The sequence below is a fragment of the Botrytis deweyae genome (assembly GCF_014898535.1).
Source record: "Botrytis deweyae strain B1 chromosome Unknown BDEW_006, whole genome shotgun sequence".
Taxonomy (NCBI): domain Eukaryota; kingdom Fungi; phylum Ascomycota; class Leotiomycetes; order Helotiales; family Sclerotiniaceae; genus Botrytis; species Botrytis deweyae.
In genome coordinates, this window is record NW_024066213.1 from 79,561 (window position 1) to 99,176 (window position 19,616).

The 19,616-nt window shown below is 40.3% G+C and overlaps 7 protein-coding genes across 7 annotated transcripts; 3 read left to right on the forward strand and 4 right to left on the reverse strand.

Moving 5' to 3' along the window:
- Positions 1–6,382: 6,382 nt before the first annotated feature.
- Positions 6,383–8,293, forward strand: EAE98_003238 (uncharacterized protein; the record flags this gene model as incomplete). Its single annotated transcript, XM_038950858.1, has 1 exon — positions 6,383–8,293. The coding sequence occupies one exon, from the start codon at positions 6,383–6,385 to the stop codon at positions 8,291–8,293; it is 1,911 nt and encodes a 636-aa protein (XP_038812322.1).
- A 669-nt stretch (positions 8,294–8,962) lies between these two features.
- On the forward strand, positions 8,963–9,961 carry EAE98_003239 (uncharacterized protein; the record flags this gene model as incomplete). The annotated part of the gene is made up of 2 exons (XM_038950859.1): positions 8,963–9,059; positions 9,111–9,961. 2 exons carry the CDS (start codon positions 8,963–8,965, stop codon positions 9,959–9,961), a joined length of 948 nt encoding a protein of 315 aa, XP_038812323.1.
- A 293-nt stretch (positions 9,962–10,254) lies between these two features.
- On the reverse strand, positions 10,255–10,851 carry EAE98_003240 (uncharacterized protein; the record flags this gene model as incomplete). Its single annotated transcript, XM_038950860.1, has 1 exon — positions 10,255–10,851. One exon carries the CDS (start codon positions 10,849–10,851, stop codon positions 10,255–10,257), a length of 597 nt encoding a protein of 198 aa, XP_038812324.1.
- A 1,774-nt stretch (positions 10,852–12,625) lies between these two features.
- On the reverse strand, positions 12,626–13,698 carry EAE98_003241 (uncharacterized protein; the record flags this gene model as incomplete). Its single annotated transcript, XM_038950861.1, has 3 exons — positions 12,626–13,069; positions 13,137–13,619; positions 13,690–13,698. 3 exons carry the CDS (start codon positions 13,696–13,698, stop codon positions 12,626–12,628), a joined length of 936 nt encoding a protein of 311 aa, XP_038812325.1.
- A 778-nt stretch (positions 13,699–14,476) lies between these two features.
- On the reverse strand, positions 14,477–15,575 carry EAE98_003242 (uncharacterized protein; the record flags this gene model as incomplete). The annotated part of the gene is made up of 2 exons (XM_038950862.1): positions 14,477–14,985; positions 15,041–15,575. 2 exons carry the CDS (start codon positions 15,573–15,575, stop codon positions 14,477–14,479), a joined length of 1,044 nt encoding a protein of 347 aa, XP_038812326.1.
- An 832-nt stretch (positions 15,576–16,407) lies between these two features.
- EAE98_003243 (uncharacterized protein) lies at positions 16,408–17,721 on the forward strand (the record flags this gene model as incomplete). The annotated part of the gene is made up of 3 exons (XM_038950863.1): positions 16,408–16,632; positions 16,687–17,227; positions 17,296–17,721. 3 exons carry the CDS (start codon positions 16,408–16,410, stop codon positions 17,505–17,507), a joined length of 978 nt encoding a protein of 325 aa, XP_038812327.1. The 3' UTR covers positions 17,508–17,721.
- Positions 17,722–18,533: 812 nt separating this feature from the next.
- Positions 18,534–19,415, reverse strand: EAE98_003244 (uncharacterized protein; the record flags this gene model as incomplete). Its single annotated transcript, XM_038950864.1, has 1 exon — positions 18,534–19,415. One exon carries the CDS (start codon positions 19,413–19,415, stop codon positions 18,534–18,536), a length of 882 nt encoding a protein of 293 aa, XP_038812328.1.
- Between the last annotated feature and the right edge of the window lie 201 nt (positions 19,416–19,616).

The following is a 19,616-nucleotide window of genomic DNA, read 5'->3' on the forward strand; positions in this document are numbered from 1 at the left end:
AGATTACAAATATTTCTATAAATATAAGGATTTTTAACTTTTGTTTTGTTAATAAAATTAAAAATGAAAAAACTAATAAAACATTTTCTAAATCTTGATTAATTATACAAATATAGAAAGATTAAGGAAAAAATATTGTTTTAATATAATTACTTATAATATAATATATTAGCTAATATATTATACTAATAATAATAACTATATTATTCAAAAACGAAATAACTATAAATATTCGCGATATTATATAAATATATATATAATTGATATTGAATTTAATTCGGAAGTTTTATACTCGATTATTATTGGAAATGGATATTTTAAAGAGCTTTATCTTATAAGTTATATAATTATTATATAATATTCCAAAAATAGGAAATTATTGGTTTAGTATTTATTATAAATATTATATTAATATTTTCAAAATAATATAATCAATTTACAATCCATATTTGTTACATATAACTAAAAACAATATAGTATTTGGTATTATTGGATTACAAATAGATAATATATTTATCATAGTTAATAAAGTATTTATAGATTGTAAGTAAATTGAGCTCAAAAATGCTAAATTTATAGTAAAAGAGTATGAGACATTTACACCAGATACACTATTCAAGTTTAATAATAATCTGATTATTTAGTGGGATAATAATATAATCTATTTTAATTAAAAAAAAATATGAAAACCTTTATTTAATTAAATCAGAATTATTTAATATATAAGGTATATATAGTAAGCTTAAAAAGTTAGTAATAATAAAAGATTAGTATATTATATAATATACTCGAGAAATATATATAGTAATTATATATTAATTAAAGATAGTTTTTAATTTGTTATATATTGTATAAATAATCAATTTAAAAGAGGAAGATATTAATACTTTCAATAAATATATTTAATGGTAAATCAATAATTTAAAGAAAGGATTATAATTTGTTTTACTTAATATAGATTCTTTCAAATTGATTATATTTACAGATACATTCTTTGTTAATAATAAAGATTTGTTTTTCTAAATTGGATATATTATTGTTTTAATAAATAAATTCGATAAAATTAATATTATTTATTAGTTGTTAATTAAGTGTAAAAAAGTTATTAAAAGTATACTAGTATTAGAGCTTTATAATATAATTTTGGATTTTGATATTAGTATAGCAATTAAAGGTACTCTTAATAAGATCTTTTTAAATTATAAGATATTATTAATTATATATACTAATTTAAGGTTATTATATAACTATCTTATAAAACTTAATATAATTATTGAAAAGAGATTAATAATTGATATAATAGTAATTCAAAAGGTATATAAGAAACGAGAGATTATAAAAATTAAATAAATTAATAAAAAATCTAATTTAATAAATACAATAACTAAATCTAAGTTGCATCAAGTTCTAAAGGATTTAATCGATAATAATACTATAAAGATTAAGGTTACAAAATAAGTTGAAAAAGATTAATGGTATAAATGGTTATATTAAAAAAGGAACATTAACTAAAAAAGATATAATATAATAATTTTAGAGAATTGCCAGTATTAGGATAGGAATCATATAACTAATCACACTAGCACATACACTAGCGTTCTTGCACTATAATATATATATTTATAGCCTTTAGCTTTTAGAATCTAAAAAGCAATATTATAATAATATAAATTATTAGTATTATATTACTTCACTATCCTTATGGTGATATTAACACTTTTCTTTTTATTTTATTAATTCCTTAAAGGTTATATACTAAATTAAAGAATTCTGTTTAATATTAATAATATTATTCGAGATTTGATTAGTTATTTATTCTAATAATTAAGGTATTAATATAAAACAGATTTCTAATTTGAATTTGAGTATAATAAAAGTAGTTAAAATTAAATACAAAATTTAATTTTTGAGATAATTCAAAAGTAATTATATTAATCGATTTCTTAAACTTTAATTAATAATTGTATTATTTTCTTTTTTATTTTATAAATCTTTTTAGGGTTGTATACTGAATTCAACTTTTTTTTTTTAATATTATAGAATTTAATTAAAGTTATATTAGTTATATCATTTAAGTGAGATAAATTTGTACTTGAGCTTTAAATAAAAATTCTTATTAAGCTTTTTTATTTATTCTAAAGTAATTTATACATTATAAGAAAAACTATTTAAAAAAAGATTTTAAATATCAGTATATTTTCTATAAATAATTTCAAAATAAATTTTAAAATTAAATAAATAAAGCTAACTCTAAGGATTATTCAATAATATAATTTTTTATATAAAAAGTCTTCAATAAGATTGAATTCTATTATATAAAATAAAATCTTTATAAATATATTATATAGATTCTAAAATTTCTTTTTTAATTAGGTGAAAATCTATTTTTGGAGTATTGTTCAAATACGCGTTATCGGTCTCAGTAAATGGCCGGACTTTACCCAGGCCCGGCAGAAGAACAAAATTTGTTAAAGAAACAAAACAAACCTCAAATTTCGAACTTCTTCCACTTGTTACGACTCGCACGACTCGCAATACGTCTTTCTCTCAGTGATAAACACCTTTTAGTAATCTTGACTCTCATCTTCTCATAAATAGTATATATCATTTAGCCTGGAGATATTGCGACGACTAGATATATCATGGCAGAAAAAACTGAAAGCGCGTGAGGGATAAGAAGAGAGAGAGAGAGAGAGAGAGAGAGAGAGATGCACCTAGTATGTTTGGGGCGGCCAAATTACGAAGATATGTACATGTAAAAGGACTGGGTGAGTTTCTATTACGACCATCCTCAGTTGTGGACAATTCCTCCGTTTAGTGGAATGGCATTTACGTTTTGTTCTACAGTTTGGTGTTACAAACGCCAAAAGTTCAATGGAGATTATCTTGTGCAGTAGCTTTCCCTCTGTGCAAGTTGACTGTATTGGAACTGCTCTCTTCCAATATGAGCGGGATTCGGTTCTAGAAGGGGATCTTTATCAACTTAAAAGGTATTCATTCTAAAAAGTTCGAAGGGTTTTTACTGTTGGAAAGTCCAAGTGATGCGGGTTTGTTCTTCCTTTTCCGGGTGCATATCTAGCTTTTCTACACCGCTGCATGTAGTGCCACCAAAACCCATTGCACGCGCATGTTTTCAGCCCCCCAGACCCTGCGCACATCAAAGGCAACAGTTACCTAAAGAATGGGTCGATTGAGATATCTTGAGAAGGCAGTCCCTAGCTTTCTCAGCTGAAATTTACAATCCACAAGATTTCAACGCCTGACCGCGTCTAAACCAAAGATTTCGATATCCCGAACTTCAAGGGCCGTCCTCAATGTAGTCAACTTCCCAATTTGATAAGCTATGGGACTTGCCCAGATTTGGCCGTTTCGGTCCAGATCTCGATCCTCTGAACCTACGGCCAAGTCAACACCGCGATCTGATAAGGGTCAACTAAGGCCATTTCCTTAGACCATCCATTCACTGCCAAGTCCCATAGCGAATTTCATTTGTCTTCAATTATAAGCAGATTTCCAGATGATGCTGGTCTCCATCAAGCTCAAATTCACTTCGACTCTTTTTATCACAACTTCTTTGCTCTTACATGCCATAGTTCATTTGCCTGTCATACAGTATGATGTCAAGTGGCATTATTATTTTTTATCAATTTCAAACCTGCTATCGAGTCTCAGAACAGGCTAAAGTCTAAGAGATGTTTAGTTTCATAAATTCGATGACAGTTATTACAATTGCACTCCATAGTAGCAAGGTCACAGAGAAAACTTCTCATCAGACCGGTTGAAAATACTGTTCCAAGTTCATCTTTCAAGCCTGTAGTGAGAATGCTCTTTGCAATCAATTGTTCCACTTTCTTTCTTCGCCGCGAAGGGTTTGTTTGGGATAATCGTGAAGCAACTTTGTTGCGATATCACTGGGCCATATTGCCACATCACTCAGCTTAGTGGTTGAAACAAGACAAAGCAGCATTTGTTCCATGAGGAAAATTTAGACTAACACGAAATAATTTCAAAAGAGAATGTAAACAACCAGAATACTTCTTGGTTGTAATTTTGATTATTAAAGAAAATACGAAGCCTATGCCATCATAAACGCGGCAATATTTGGCTTTGCTATCGTTTCGCCTGCAGTCTCTGATTGTACCACAAGTGTTTTTACATCCACCACTTTATTAGTATCGGTCACTGTTTACACTTCTAGCTTTGGAACGAATTCATTGGTCTTGACTTGGATGGAAATTACAACTCTTTCCACCCCTACTACCATGAGCAATTGAAAGCTTATGATTGCCAGCACCAATTCGACAACTTCGTTTCATCAACTTTCTCGATGGAAACCTCATTATCATCATTTACTTTATCTAGGTCTGCGACTTCGACAGTACCAATCACATAAACTTCTACGTCCTTGCCTTCTATTCCTGGTTTCACCGCGCTTTTGAGCCCGCTCAAATGAAGAAACAATACCAGTGAAAAGAACTTCTCTTTACTTTAAACCTGTTCTCGTATTTTACTTAGTATCGAATCGGCGACTAGTTCTTTAAGCATAATCCTAGCAACCCTAATCTATGAATATTCCAATGGGTCTCTCTCTGGTCGCCTCATTTACCAAATGGATGCCAAGTTTAGTTGTATCTGAATAGCGTTATCGGACATGAACTGAACGGACACCCCGAATCTTATGGTTTAAGATACTGCAACGGAGTTGAGGCTGTGACATTGACCCCCAGGCTCCAGCTTAAGATCTCCTATCCCTCCGAATCAACGATAAATGATTGCGGAACTAAGAAGAGGCAGATACAGTGCTATGTCTGCAAGTTGACTTGCTAGATTTCGGACAACGCACATCGCTTGCATGCGATGCTCTCAAAAATTACACTCTTTACGACGCTCCCAGATTATTATGTTTAGAGTGGACTTCGGGATCTTAGCGGGGCAGACTGGGGTTCATCTTGGACACTGTGGGATTTCCAATATAAATATGTGGACGAGTCTCAATGCAGCAGGTCAAAGTCTATCGCCAGCTGGGCAATATGCAAAGTTTTCCTCTCTGGCAGCCTAACAAGATCCATGGCCAGCTGGCTGCCCGCCATCGAGATCATGGACTTTATGTCTGCGATTTCTTCATACTCCATGATTGTATAAAACACGAGTTGTTCTGTTATCGTTTCCTTATTGGTTCAATAAATGGAGGATGCATGTTGCCTCAGTCTAGGCTTCCGGAAGACGACCGCCTGATGCCGTTTCTTCAGAAGTCGTACACCACAATTCAAAAAATTGCAGTATTCCCTCCGGGCTTCTGCACAATTCAATAAATACATCAATAGTTGCAAAGCAGTAATCAACTTCCCTGGATATCGATGTCGATCATTTCTCCAACGAGTCCCTCGTGGTAAGAATTTGCACCATGACAACCTATAGATCGTCAAATTTGTTATGGTTGTCAGCAATCTTCAGTCAGATTCCAGCTGATGCCAGCAGAGTTCTCAGTGAATTCGGATTTATCTCCTGAATAGGGAGGACAACTGAGAAAAGCTGCCCATTTTATGCATGTGTCGGTATCGTATTAGGAGGCACAGGTGAAGATTTGTTATTGTGGCGTCGAACCATTCGGTTGGCGTATATTTGACACATCTGCTACTACCGATAAACAAATCCTGGGACCTGCCAAGACTAGACTGAGTGCATTATTTGGTAGTAATCAGCTGCATGATAACAGTCAATTGTAAAATTGAACCAATGGCCAGGAATCTGTTCAACAAATGTGTATTGAAGAAGAAGCCACCAGGTTTGATGCCACCTAGAGGCATGTGATCAAGGATCTTATTGGCAACCAAGAGTCTCACGGCCGTAAACGGTTTGGGTAAGCAACAATATGATTCGCTCACAGTATTGCGATGGCACATTGGCTTTTTCTACAAGCAAGTTTCCCAAGCTGAGAGCTTCCTTTTCAATCAAAGTCTGCATGGAGATAGACGAGAGCCGCGCTAAAGTGTCTTGTGTTCCGAGCTTATATACAGATTAACCACTCGCGTATCTACCTTCAGACATGGGAATTTGAGAATGTTTTTTATTACACGGGATAAAAATGGGGGTTCTTGAAATCCTATATCGATAAGCTTGTGCGGGCAACGCCGCCGTTACAGGGGCCCCTGATATCTATCTCATCGCCTTCAAGATGCGGAGGTTAGCTTATTTTACTACCCCACTTCGTGCTACTATTAAAGAATGAGAACGACGATCATGTAGTTTCAGATCAGGCTGTTTTACTTGAGTAACTTCATTGTAAGTCATTTACCCAATTCCGACAATAAAGTGTAGATCTTACTGACAGCCCATAGGTTTTGTCCTCAGAAATATTGCACTGTACCTTCCAAGAGCCAATATGCTCGCAATATGGTCCTTCCTCTTGCTGCCAGTGGCGCACACTGTGCAAGCAGCAATGAGCATTGGGGTATCGAGTTCCCAAGCTACAAATCCAGCTTCCTATGCTGTTGATGGAAACTCCAGCACATTCTGGCATAGCGAATATAGCCCTGATCTTGTTCCCTTGCCACACATAATATACCTTGACACCGGCTCAGCACAAGTTCTCAATGCCTTTACCTATACACCAAGACAAGATGGTAAACGCAATGGAAATATCGGTGACTACTCATTGGCTGTCAGTACAGACAACGAGACTTGGTCAACGGTTGCGACTTCCACTTTTCAAGACGACGCTACCAAGAAGACTGTAGGGTTTGCAAATACACAAGCTCGATATTTTCGCTTGAATGCTACCACTGAAGCTGGAAATCGTGGTAGTTGGACCAACGCAGCAGAATTCGGTTTCTCAATTGCCCCAACTGCTGTTGGGGGCTTGGGAGAATGGGGTCCAGTGATTAACATGCCACTTGTTCCAGTTGCTGGTTTTATCGAGTATTCCACAGGAAACATATGGACTTATGCAGCATACAGTCCCCTGGCTTTTCAAATAGGTCTGCATGGCTACACTATTTCAGCAGTGTACAACCCTACAACCGGTGCCATATCTTCAGCGAATGTTTCTAACACCCAGCATGACATGTTCTGCCCTGGTATGTCTTTGATGTTTGATGGACGCGCTATTGTCACAGGAGGAGATACCGCAAACAAGACGAGCATATACGACTCTGCTACCGATCAGTGGGTAACAGGACCCGTTATGAAAGTTCCTCGCGGTTACCAATCGACCACTACAACATCAACAGGAAAGGTTTTCAACATCGGCGGATCTTGGAGTGGTGGCTATGGTGGAAAGAATGGAGAGATTTATGATCCAAAAACCAACACATGGTCCCTACTATCAGGCTGCCCAGTCAAACCAATGCTCACTGCTGATGCACAAGGTGCCTTCCGTACCGATAACCATGCATGGTTGTTTGCTTGGAAGAATGGATCTGTATTCCAAGCCGGTCCAAGTAAAGCGATGAACTGGTACGGAACGACTGGTACTGGATCTCAAGTCGCTGCAGGACTTCGCGCATCCGATCCAGACTCCATGTGTGGAAATGCAGTCATGTATGATGCAGTCGCCGGAAAGATCTTCACAGCCGGTGGATCTCCCAGCTATCAGAATTCGGCTGCGACTAACAGTGTTCATCTGATCACAATCGGAAGTCCTAACGTTAATCCTACAGTCCAAACTCTGACATCAATGACATACAAACGAGCTTTCGCAAACGGCGTCGTACTACCAAACGGAAAGATCTTTGTGATAGGAGGCCAACCATATGCAGTTCCATTCACAGACACAGATGCAGTGTTGACACCGGAATTGTGGGATCCCACAACACAAAATTTCACAATCTTACCTCCTCATGCCATCCCAAGAACATACCACAGTATGGCCCTTCTAATGCTCGACGGAAGAGTTTTCACGGGAGGTGGAGGATTGTGTGGATCCAGCTGTGCCACAAACCACGCCGATGCACAAATATACAGTCCAGCATATCTTTTCAACGCCGATGGAACCGCCGCTACGAGGCCCGTCATCTCCTCAGCCACTTCTACCGTTGCCATCGGTGGAACACTCACAATCGTTACCGACACCGCTGTAACCAGTTTCTCAATCACTCGATTCGGATCAGCAACCCATACTGTCAACACCGATCAACGACGTATTCCCCTCACACCTGTTACAACAAGTGGCAACACTTACACCTTTACCATCCCTAATGATGCAGGAATTGCACTCCCAGGATACTGGATGTTCTGGGCCATGACTTCTGCAGGTGTACCCAGCGTCGCATCGACCATCAAAATAACACTCTGAATAAATGAACAGAAGTGGTTGAAAGTTCGGATTCCGGCAGTGATTAAACACACTATGGGATACTTTCATAATCTTTTACCCAAATTGCATCTTATATAATGAGTAATCCAATATTTAGCAGTATTAATTCAAGCACTTGTCAACTTTTTGCGAGCTTTGTTAGTGTAACCGGGACCCGCGTAGATGAGATGGTGATATGATATGTGATACCAACAGTTGGATACAGTCAGCCGCCACCTTTATATTAACTAATCAACATACCGCACGCCCTATATTTTTAATTGGTTAGATATGATACTGGTACACAAAACGTGAACCACTAACAACGGACTGATAAACAATCAACCTCAATTGTACAACTTCATCCAATGGGAGTTAGTATTCGGGTCCCGGATAGGAGGGGTTATTCCAAATTCCAGAATCAAAATAACGTCATGAATTGTGATATCGCATCAACATCCGCATCAACATTCCTAAAGGATTTTGGGACTTTGCGGCGTGGTATTCACTGTCTCGACGCAAACGTATAAAGTGCGAGAGGAATCCTTAATCCTTTATCCCCACCAGAACTTCAACTTCAAATCTTATCCTACGTGCAAAACATACGATACCCATCAACAACAATATATTGAAACACGAACAAATTTCTCAGAAAGTTAAATCGCAATCATGCCTCTCCCATCCGACCCCGCAGTAGTCAAAACAAGTGAAGGACTAGTCCATCAACTCCAATCTATGTTTGGCAAACATGCCGGAAAACGACCTGGTAAGTCACCCCATCCTCAATTCCACAATTCAATCTAACTTCCTCCTGCAGCCCACGCAAAAGGACTCCTCCTAACCGGAACCTTCATTCCTACCCCCACCGCAAGCAGCCTCTCCTCTGCCCCTCACTTCTCCTCCCCCTCCACCCCCATCTGGATCCGCTTTTCAAACTCCACCGGCATCCCTTCGATTCCCGATTTCGACGCCAATGCCGATCCCCGCGGTATCGCTATCCGCTTTATTCTCGATGCCGAGAAACACAAACATACCGACATAGTTGCTCACTCTACTCCCTTTTTCCCCACCCGTACCGGCGATGAATTTCTCGAGTTCTTGAAAGCCGCAGCGAGCAGTGGAGAAGGTGTTGAGAGTCCGAAACCTATTGAGAAGTTTCTAGATGCGCATCCTAAGGCTTTGGCTTTTGTGACTGCGCCCAAGCCGGCGCCGACGAGTTGGGCCAGGGAGAATTATTGGGGTGTTAATGCTTTTAAATTTATTGCTTCTGAGGGAAAAGAAACGTTTGTGAGATATAGGATTGTTCCTGTTGAGGGTGTCGAGATTGCGAGTGAGGAGCAGAAAAAGAGTTTGGGGGATAATTATCTGACGGAAGAGATTGTAGCGAGGTTAGAGAAGGGAGCGGCGGAGTTTAAATTGGAGGTGCAGATTGCGGAAGAGGGAGATGTGACGGATGATGCAACTGTGCATTGGCCGGAAGAGAGGAAGGTTGTGGAGTTGGGACGCGTTAAGGTTGAGGGGTTGTTGGGAGAGAATGAGAAAGAGCAGAAACATATCATTTTTGATCCAGTACCCAGGGTAGAGGGTATAGATGTTAGTGGTGATCCTTTGGTAGATGTTAGGGCGGGAGTTTACTTGATCAGTGGAAAAGAGAGGAGAGCTGCATAAGAAATGGATGGGAGAGTAGTATGGAGAATGAGAACAAGATCTAGGAAATCAAGCATATGGGCGGTTTCAACTTTCGGTTCACTTGATAAGTTCGGTCACAATGCCGCCGTTTACTTTTTCACTTGAGCGCAAATACATGATTTCTGCAATATATCAGATTACTTCATGCAATTATATCTGCCGTGCAACGTAATTCTGACCATTCTCGTCCTTGCGATTCAACAATTTTCGTTTCCAGGCGCGAAGGAAATACAATAAACTCCCCAAAGATATACATTCATAACCTGCGTGACTTAAGTGCTCTTCCTCAACTCCTTCATATCATCTATTCCCGCCTCCTCAATCCCAACCCCCTTCTCAACAGCCGTCAATACAAACATCATTCTCGCCCAACCCTCCCCCTCCGTAGCATTTCTCCAAGCATGATTTGTCGCCCGCTGAACACACACATCACCCCGCTGCATAATTTTCTTCTCTCCCGAATCCAAAACCAACTCAATCGTTCCCTCCAACACAACTCCATAATCCAAACTCACTGTTTTATGCATTGGACATGTGTAACCAGGCGCAAAATCCACGAAGCGAACGACTGTTCCCGTGGAAATAGAGAGACCGGGAGGTGAAGAGAGGTCTGATTTGTAGGAAGCTATGTCGATGGGTGTAGTGGATGTAAAGTTTTGGGATGCGGGGGCATGAGAGAGGGAGGCTGGGAATTGATGCGTAGTGTATGCGAGGAAAAAGGCCATGTCATTGTTTTGGATCGGTTGCCAGACAGATTCTGGGGATATACTGGGTTCAAGAATAGCTTTGCCATTTGGATCGGTCGTCGTTATAAGACGTTGAAGATTTGGAAGACCATTTGGAAGGGGTCCTCGTTGTTCAGTCGACATTCTGATCTAGCTTGGGTGCTTAAAAGTTTTAATTATCGAAGGTATTCAGTTGCCTAAGCATTCGACTTCTATGTATTCTGGATGCTGTTGAGGTTCTAGGGAGATTCGATCGGAATTGATTGTTCCTCGCAAGTTCTCTGAGATTGCGTTGTGTTTTATTACCATGCTGTAAACTTAGTCGGATGTCCGAATAGCTAGCTCTCAATGCGGGGTAAAATGAGGGGTCAGAAATACGCCATGTGTATCTAGTAGGTAGCTCGCCCTTTCTTCATTCGGCAAAGCTTCGTCTGACGTGCATCGATAAGAATATGACTGATGTCGTTCACCATCAAGCTAAGACGACTTTTTACATTCTACTGCTCCACAATTCTGGATTCCACTGTATTTCAATGTTTTAATTTCTTCATTATACATGCCCAAGTATCAAGCTCGTTTTTACACATCTTCATTATTCACAGATTTTACCCGTCAACCGAGGCGCAAATAGCTTGGCACTCTCACAATTCAACTGAGTCGACATCGATCTTATATTCAAAGCTGTGGGTCAGTAGACCGTTATTGATTGGTAGTTCACACAATCCTCCCTCGGAAGCTAGCAAGTACATCTAGATCATACACGTCAGAGGAACTGAAAGCTCTTAGCGTTGAGTTTAGTCTCACTAGCCCTAAACGCACACATTAGAGACTGTTATATGATATAAACAGTGTACAGTGATTTTTAAATCCATAATCCATTGCACCTCCTCCGAAAATGGTATTGTTGGGTCGGCGAAGACAGATTTATTCTTGAACCTAGAGCTCCAGATTAGTAGATGAGAATAAATCGTATAGCTTTGTTAGAGAAATATCGACACTAAGCCCGTACGAAACTGGAACAAAACCTCTCGCTTGCTAAATCACCCCTATAGCACATTAGCATTGTTTCTATCGAGCCACATTTCATTACAGAGACTAGATAGCAATACAACTTAGAACGAATAAGCATCCTATTACAGCGTTAGTGATAGATATGCATCATATAGATATATTCAGTGGCTTATCTTGAATTGCATATAGAGAACTGAGCCTTACAGATTCAAAAAAAAAATTGAACAGCTTAGACTTTTCAAAGTTAAAACTGTACTAAAGTTCAACACTTGTAAAGTTTGAAAGCTAGAGGATTGTAATTGCCATTTTGAAGTTCTCAACCTTCCCGAGCGTCCCAAAATAGTCACCGAGCGTGATGTATGCGGACTGCCGTATTTCAGTCGTACAGAGAAAGACGAGAAATGGACGGAAAGTATGACCGAGTGACATTCGTCGTGCAAAGGAAGGTAACACTATTTTATGACAGAGGAGCAGGCTTTGATTTAGCGATGATTGATCGCAGCCATAACGCTACGATATCTTGTGGAGAGATAGGTAGTAAGTTTCTCATTGAATGTTCACAGCCAAATGTATCATAAGATCTCACACTGTAGCTGAAATACCACCCGTATTCAAATGATACTTGGTCTTGATTGTTGATTAGCAAAAACTTGCATCGCTCTAACTTACACGCTACCTATCGATTTCCAAATAATCTTCTATGGATGGAAATGAAAGAAATTGCAAAAATGAAACGGTTTAGAAATCATCAAATAAAAGAGATTGTCTATAATGATCGTGATAGATGCTCATCTGTGATTGCAAAATCGCAAAGACGACAAAATTCGCAGTCAAGCAGCATTTGGCAAATCGCGAGGAGATCAATGACTGATTTCACAACATCTAACTGCTGTAACTCAGCGGACCACTAGAGTTTCGAGCCACGCTGTTCATCTCTCTCTCTAAACGCTCGCTCGATCATTCTTTTCTTTCGCATCTCCACACCGGCTCGGGGCGAACGGCCATCTACATAACCCATGAAATCATGCGTAGAGAATCCCATCAATTTCAAGAGCCTCTCTGGAACCTTTTCTAAATCATCCCAGCCCATTGCAATTGTCATGTTTTCAAATGTCCGTATCCAGGGTTGACAATACTGAACTGTAATACTGCGACGAGCTTTGTTCGAGGTATTCGCTCCACCCGAATGCCAAAGAGTATTGAGAAAATAGACCATGCTGCCTGCTGGCATTATTACCGGAACCATCTCCTCTCGGGTTGGGATGCGATCGTCCGACCATAAATGTGACCCTGGAATTACAGTAGTTGCACCGTTGTCGGCAGTGAAATCATCGAATGAGACCATGGTGCCCTATTTAGGTTGTGAGCCTTTCTCTTCCGATCCATACAATACAGAAAGGAGCCTAAGTACAACATACAATACCGATCAGTGGCCTTGGTCTCGGCAGTGCGATCAATCCATCATCGCAATGTATAGCCTGCGCAGTTTGTCCAGGATAGATCACCACAGTATGCAGACTGGTAATTAAATAATTGGGTTGGAGGAAGTAATCGTTCAATGCCAAAACAGTGGGGTGTATTGGAAACTGGTCAAACGCTCGGGATTTGTCTGCAAGAGCATACACTCTTCCAGTCTTGAAACCCTCAAAATAGTTTCGACCAGCAATTGCAGCAGGCCCAGCGTCAAGAGTTTCAAGTCGTGCCACTTCGGAATTTGCTATATCTACTTGCTCTGGCGTAAATATGTTAGGGAGGATAACATAGCCGTGTTCGAGGACGTGGTCGATGAGATGTTGTACTGATGGATCCTTCTTTCCGGGCAAAAAGGTTGTCCCTTGTCCGAGTTGAATACGATCACTAATTCCTGTTGTGAATTTGACTATTGGCGGATTATTGTCAGACTACACGTGGATGACATTCATGTTAACAACGACTGGTAGATATCAAGGGATTTCATTAAAGGTTGCTCACCATTGTCATCCTTAAATCTCCGGTACTCTGGATTTAGCTTGCAGTGTAATGAGGTAGAAGAGGAAGCAACTTTCTTTGCATGATTAAGATGAGAATGGCTGGTATGTGTATGAAGAGTACAACCTCGGCCTCGTTAGTCTTGTGAACCTACCTAGATAGAAAACGAAGCCTTTCGGGAACACTGTAGTAGCACGAAGCTGATGATTGCCCTCATTGGAAAAATCTGGGGAAGCACAAGCCGGGTGAAATGAGGGGTAACCTACTTAGTCAGCTTTCGATCCTTACAGATAGATCCGCTTTTCCCGCTATTCCGCCCCTCGCTTGCTTCATCCTGCCCGATGTCACCTACGGTTTATTCATTCTTGATCTAATCGCCGCCTTTCCCATAGAGCACAACGACAGGAACCCCTAGAATGCGTTTTACTGAGTTTACTCCGGAGTATGTCTTGACTGGCTCGTGAGCAACTTCTAATAAGTGATTGTGTAAAGACTCGGCCCAATCTTAACGGAATCTTAACTCTAGAGAACTACATTCCGTAATTCTGTCGTGTAATAACTGTGAATCTCATTGTAGCAAAGTTCTTCTTGTGGACCGAGAAGCCAAATAGCGAAGTTGCTGTACTACACTGTACAAAAATTCTCCCTCCTAAAAGTGCAATGCTCAGTCTGCCAGGAACTCGTGCAATCTTCTAGCAAGCCTCATGGCCTCAATCACCCCTAAGAGTATCACCAGCTCACCAATTTTTACATACGTGTCTTTAGACCTCTAAAGATGATCTTCACCTTATTAACCTATCTTCTTATTCGCCTTCTTCTCATGCAACCTCTTCCTCTGCTTTTGCCTCTCCTCCATTTCCACATTAATATTGACATGCTTACTCATGAAGCGCCGATATAGATTCTCCATCTTCAATCCCTTCATTGGCTTCTTCCATCGTCCTGTAATCGGTGTCCTCAATTCATCTGTATCAATAGACAAACTTTCATGACCCCGAAGTACAAAAACTATCGAGTATCTATAATGTTTCCCAGCAGGCATCTCTTGTTTATCTTCATTCTCCTTTCCATGTGGCTCGTTTCTGGTCAAAGTTTTTGGATACATACGTACTGAGTGACCACCAGCCTGATATCTGTTATTGCTCAAGAAATTCAACTCTCTCCCCACGAGTAAAGTTCCTGTATCTCTCCCCTCAAACGACTGTTCGATTGGGAACGTCTTTTTGGTTTGCATGTCCAAAACTTCCAGACCAGGTACATCGCTAATTGATAGGCTCAAGAGACCAAGGTCACGATGTGCTAACACAATTAGCCTTTTAATGCTTATGTTTCGAACGAGATAATGATGACATACGTTCCGAAACGACCTTCCCCTCTATTCCATCACTTTCGTACCTGAACAATCTGATCATAGTTGCTGTCTTCTGATGATGGAGCTTGAGACATGGCTCAGAATACCGTGTGAGCAACTCTTTCCTCATGCCCAAGCTACTAGCAATTTCTTCCAATATCTTGTTTAAAACATCCCCAGTAATATCCCAGAATTCTTTCACGGTATCCAACAATTCGGGAGGTATAGTGTTGATCTCACGTAGGGTGATGAATTCCTTCTCGCCTTCCACACGATTCCATCCTTCCTCAGTACCCTTCCCAGTAAGAAACTGAGATTTATACTCAAGCGGAAGATCAAAGAAGGATTTACTTGCTTGCAGAAGCTTCTGAGATGAAATGTGGATGGGGTCCGTGTGCGAGAAAGACAAGGTTGACCACCCTTGATCCGGAAAATGGGGTGCATGAGCAGGAAGAATAAAAGGGAATTTGACAGGTCGAAGAGGTATTTCATAGATTTCATTCGATGATTGAATAGCGGAGATGTGGTTGTCTGTCATACCGGCAGTTTGATCTGCTCTCTTTTGCTTGGCTTGCTTGCTGTGGAATTTCAAGCTTTTTGATTGCCGTTGGCTGTGTTAACTGTTGGGATTGTGGCGTCATATATCATATCTTATCATCTCCATCCATAAGGAGGAAAGTTTGTTGATCTCAATTGAAATGAATTTCAAAAATGTAATGATTTCCTGGTGTTGCTCTTATCTTGGTGTTTGTGGTGATAATTAATTGAGGCCATAGATGGTTCTGTGAGGTCATCGCTCGTCACCGGCTAAGGTTAAATAGGTTAAATCTAGGTTCTTGCCGTCTTAAGGTTAATAAGTTCTAGGCTTTTCTTTCTGAACTTTCGACTTTCAGATTGTTCTTTCCTTCAAAGAACCGCTCAAGACATGATACGTGAATCAAAATTCTCCAAACCCATTCTCGATAGTTCTCATTTCTATGCATTTCAAGATTATCTGAAACGGATTTCATTGATCTTCTTAGACTTGGTGGTGGTGATGGGTGCGCCATGTCTTCGATCAAAACAATTCCTTTATTTGCAATTCAGTTATGTTTCAATACAACAAAGTAATTCTGGACAAGCATAAGCACGAGTGTGCAACATATTCATCATTGAAGTCATGATATCGCACTCGCTATTGAATTGATTCACCTTGTTGGGTGTCAATCATGACTGATGAGGTATAAGAAGGGCCACAACATCTTCTCAAAGTCACAATTCGAATTCGCAATCGTCTTATAAAAGTTTCCCAACTTGTTATCATTAATTCTATAAAGCTTTTCAAGGAATTCTATCCTTCAATTCGTGCAGGCTTTTTCTCTGCCGTCGGAATGTCTTTACGCGCACAAGATATCCACGTAGGTTGTATCCTTCGCCCTCGCAATGATATTGAAAAGAAATACCCAGGAATTAGATGCGAATGGAATGAATTATCTGATCACCGAGACGTGAACCCAGCTCTGGGATGTCCATCGTATTGCCGCCAGGATATTGCAGGCCAAAAACATCCCATTATTGTCCTCCGCAAAAATGGTGACAGTATTCTTTATGTCGCAGTTGGTAACCCTTAATCTCTCAATAATCTTCTGTTGTTTATTGATTCTTACTAGATGACTGGCAACCCAATCCCTCATGATCAAGTGGGGACACAGTACTCCCCTATCGGTCACTACTTTCCTCCTGGTAGTGGGATACCACATCCTGCAAGATTTCGATCCCGTTATTGGCTTAAAAATCCCAATCCTTGGAATGAGAGAACGATCGATGCAGCCCGTCAGAGCCCTCGTCGTAGACTCATAGAATTGGAAAAACACTCCAAGCTACGCTTGCCCCATGTTTATGTTCAGAAAGCAAATAGATTCAAAGCCTTTGGAGGTCATAACACGTCAGCTTCAGAATACAGGTTGGACGAGGGATCTTATTATAGACTTATGGATAGATTAGGGCTACATGCTAGCAATTACAATTCTGATATGTCCCCAAGGACATTACATAGACCCCATTCAACAGTATCGATTTCAACTTCGCTGTCATCTCGAGCGTCAGCTTCGTCAACACAGCAAAATCAATCTGCTCTTAATTTCTCTCTTGGACGTTTGCGAAATGGCCCATCGCAACGCGAGCGATACCAAAATACTAGGAATGAGAATTGTAAGTCAATGCTCCCCATCAACCCCATAAAGTTTCGAATGCGTCCGGCATTAATTCCGTATTTCTAGATGAATCACCGAGCAATAACTTGCCCAACTGGCTGGCAACACTTCGCAATTGGATTCGTCTATACAGCGAACAATGTAGAAACATGAAGATGTGGAAAAGTTGCAAAATTCAGGAGATTTCGAATCCTGTCGCAGAAGACTTGCCATCTCCTGAAGCCGATTTGAACGAACTTCCTCTTCCCTATACCATCACACTTCAGTGCACCGTATGATATAACACATAGTTTCATATCTGTCGAATAGTCATCAGCCTTCATTAGCACAGTCGTTACACTGAATATTTCTTAATCGTTTTGTTCCTCATGTATTTTTCCTTTTGCATTCGTTTTAGTGTGCGCAATAGATCAGAATTTCGGCGTTGGATGTTGGATGTTGGAAGCGGTTATCAGATTAAATTGCAGTACAATCTCAAGATTATTTACCGTGCCATTTGCATTGCTCCTTGGAGCAGTTTGAAATGTAAACCTTTCAAATGACTTTACCTGATTACCACAAATTGCTCTTGGCTATTCGCAAGCGACAAGTACTGGTCTTTCATACATTCAATCGAATCCAGAACGTTTATCCTAATCCCAATGAATCCACCCTGCATGGAAGTACTTTCTTTATTCTGGTTGCAAAAGCTCCACGGTTCGTCGCTCTCATTCGTCTTCAAAAGCCATATAACACGTAAATACATTAGATGATAATTAAGTGACCACTCATCTTCACGCCATGTTCGTGTACATATCATTCATCTGGTCTAAAATGGTATTTAATTTATATCATCTGAATTTTCTGATAGACTCGATCGCAATTCCGGTTGAATCATCTCAATGTAATTATTAGGTTGGTTTATAACAACAAAGCTTGTCTATATCAGACTATTATCCTCCTAAGCGCAATATCAGCCAAATAAAGGGGAAAGATCTAGTTTATGGTACGTCAGCTAAACAAGAATGCCTACCGACTCTACAGAACAGCAAAACAAATAATCACTATCAAAATCACACCAAGGGACTCAATAGAAACCTTCATAGAAGAAACAATAAACCACGCTTGTAAACCTAACACCCTCTATAGCTTAGCAGATTTCAGACCATCTCACCCATCCAACCGCGTTTTCCCAGCGCCAACTTCCCCGTCATCATATCTCCCGATCCCCCAAAACCCCCTGAAACCCCAACTTCAACTCCCTTCAAACAAGATTCCCCAGCATAACCCCATCACCATCCCTCAATCCCTCCTCAAACTCCAACCTATCTTCTTCTCCTATCTCTACCACCTCTTAGACCATTACCACGTCCCCTATCGCCTCCACTCCCATCCCATCTACTATCCCATCCATTCACAACCATACCCCCATTTCCCAATCCCATTCCTCCTGCATTCACATTTCCAATCGCAGGAAACCCAAATGGAACCGGTAGACATGGTAGTTGCATTGGCGGTCCATAAGCCGGTCTATGACCACGGAGATTTGGCGTAGGAAATCGTGCACCTCTTGTGCGAGGAACGTAGGGCCCGAGTCGAGATAAGAGAGGGATGTAGGGAGATGTACGTCCTGGGTGAGGAATGTGGGGAGCGTGTGGACCGAATATACCGCCGACAAGAGGTTGGATGTGGTTCATTGGGTTGTGGGGGGGTGGATGATGTGCTTGAGGATGATGAAAGGGATGAACATAATTGACAGGAGTTTGTTGATGCTGAATCTGCGCTTGACCATTCATATGGTTGCTTGGAATATGCGGATGTTGAACTTGAGCCTGAGCTTGCATTCCCGATGCATTCACATGCTGAGAAGCTCCACCTCCATTCCCGTTCCCATTTCCACCTCCATGAGTCTGATTCCGACCCTGACTTACCCCCCTCACAGCACTCTGTCCCGAAGCCGCTCTCGCACTCCCACCATGTCCCGTCCTACCTCCCGAACTCGCCACAGCCCCTCCACTAGCATTAGCATTCTGTACACTTCCCAATCGTGTTCCTCCCGTAGCTCCTATACCTGCAGATCCATGAAGCACACCTTGACCTTGACCCAACGGAATCGGGATCGTGCGATTGCCACTCTGAACTGCGTATGCGGGCTGCGTGGGAGCATTGTAGAGATTGTGCGAGGGGGGTGGGTTATGGATTGTCATTTTGATTTCCTGATGTAACTTCCCAAAGACTGACGGTTTGCAATTGACGGATTATCAAGAAGATTCTCCGAATATGAAGGAGAATTGAAATTATCAAGAGGAGGAGATTAGGAGGTCTTTTATACCTCCATCTCCCTACCTTGTAGTAGTCTCGGTACGATATGAGACTATGTGATTAGGGAAAGAGTATTCGTGATTAGG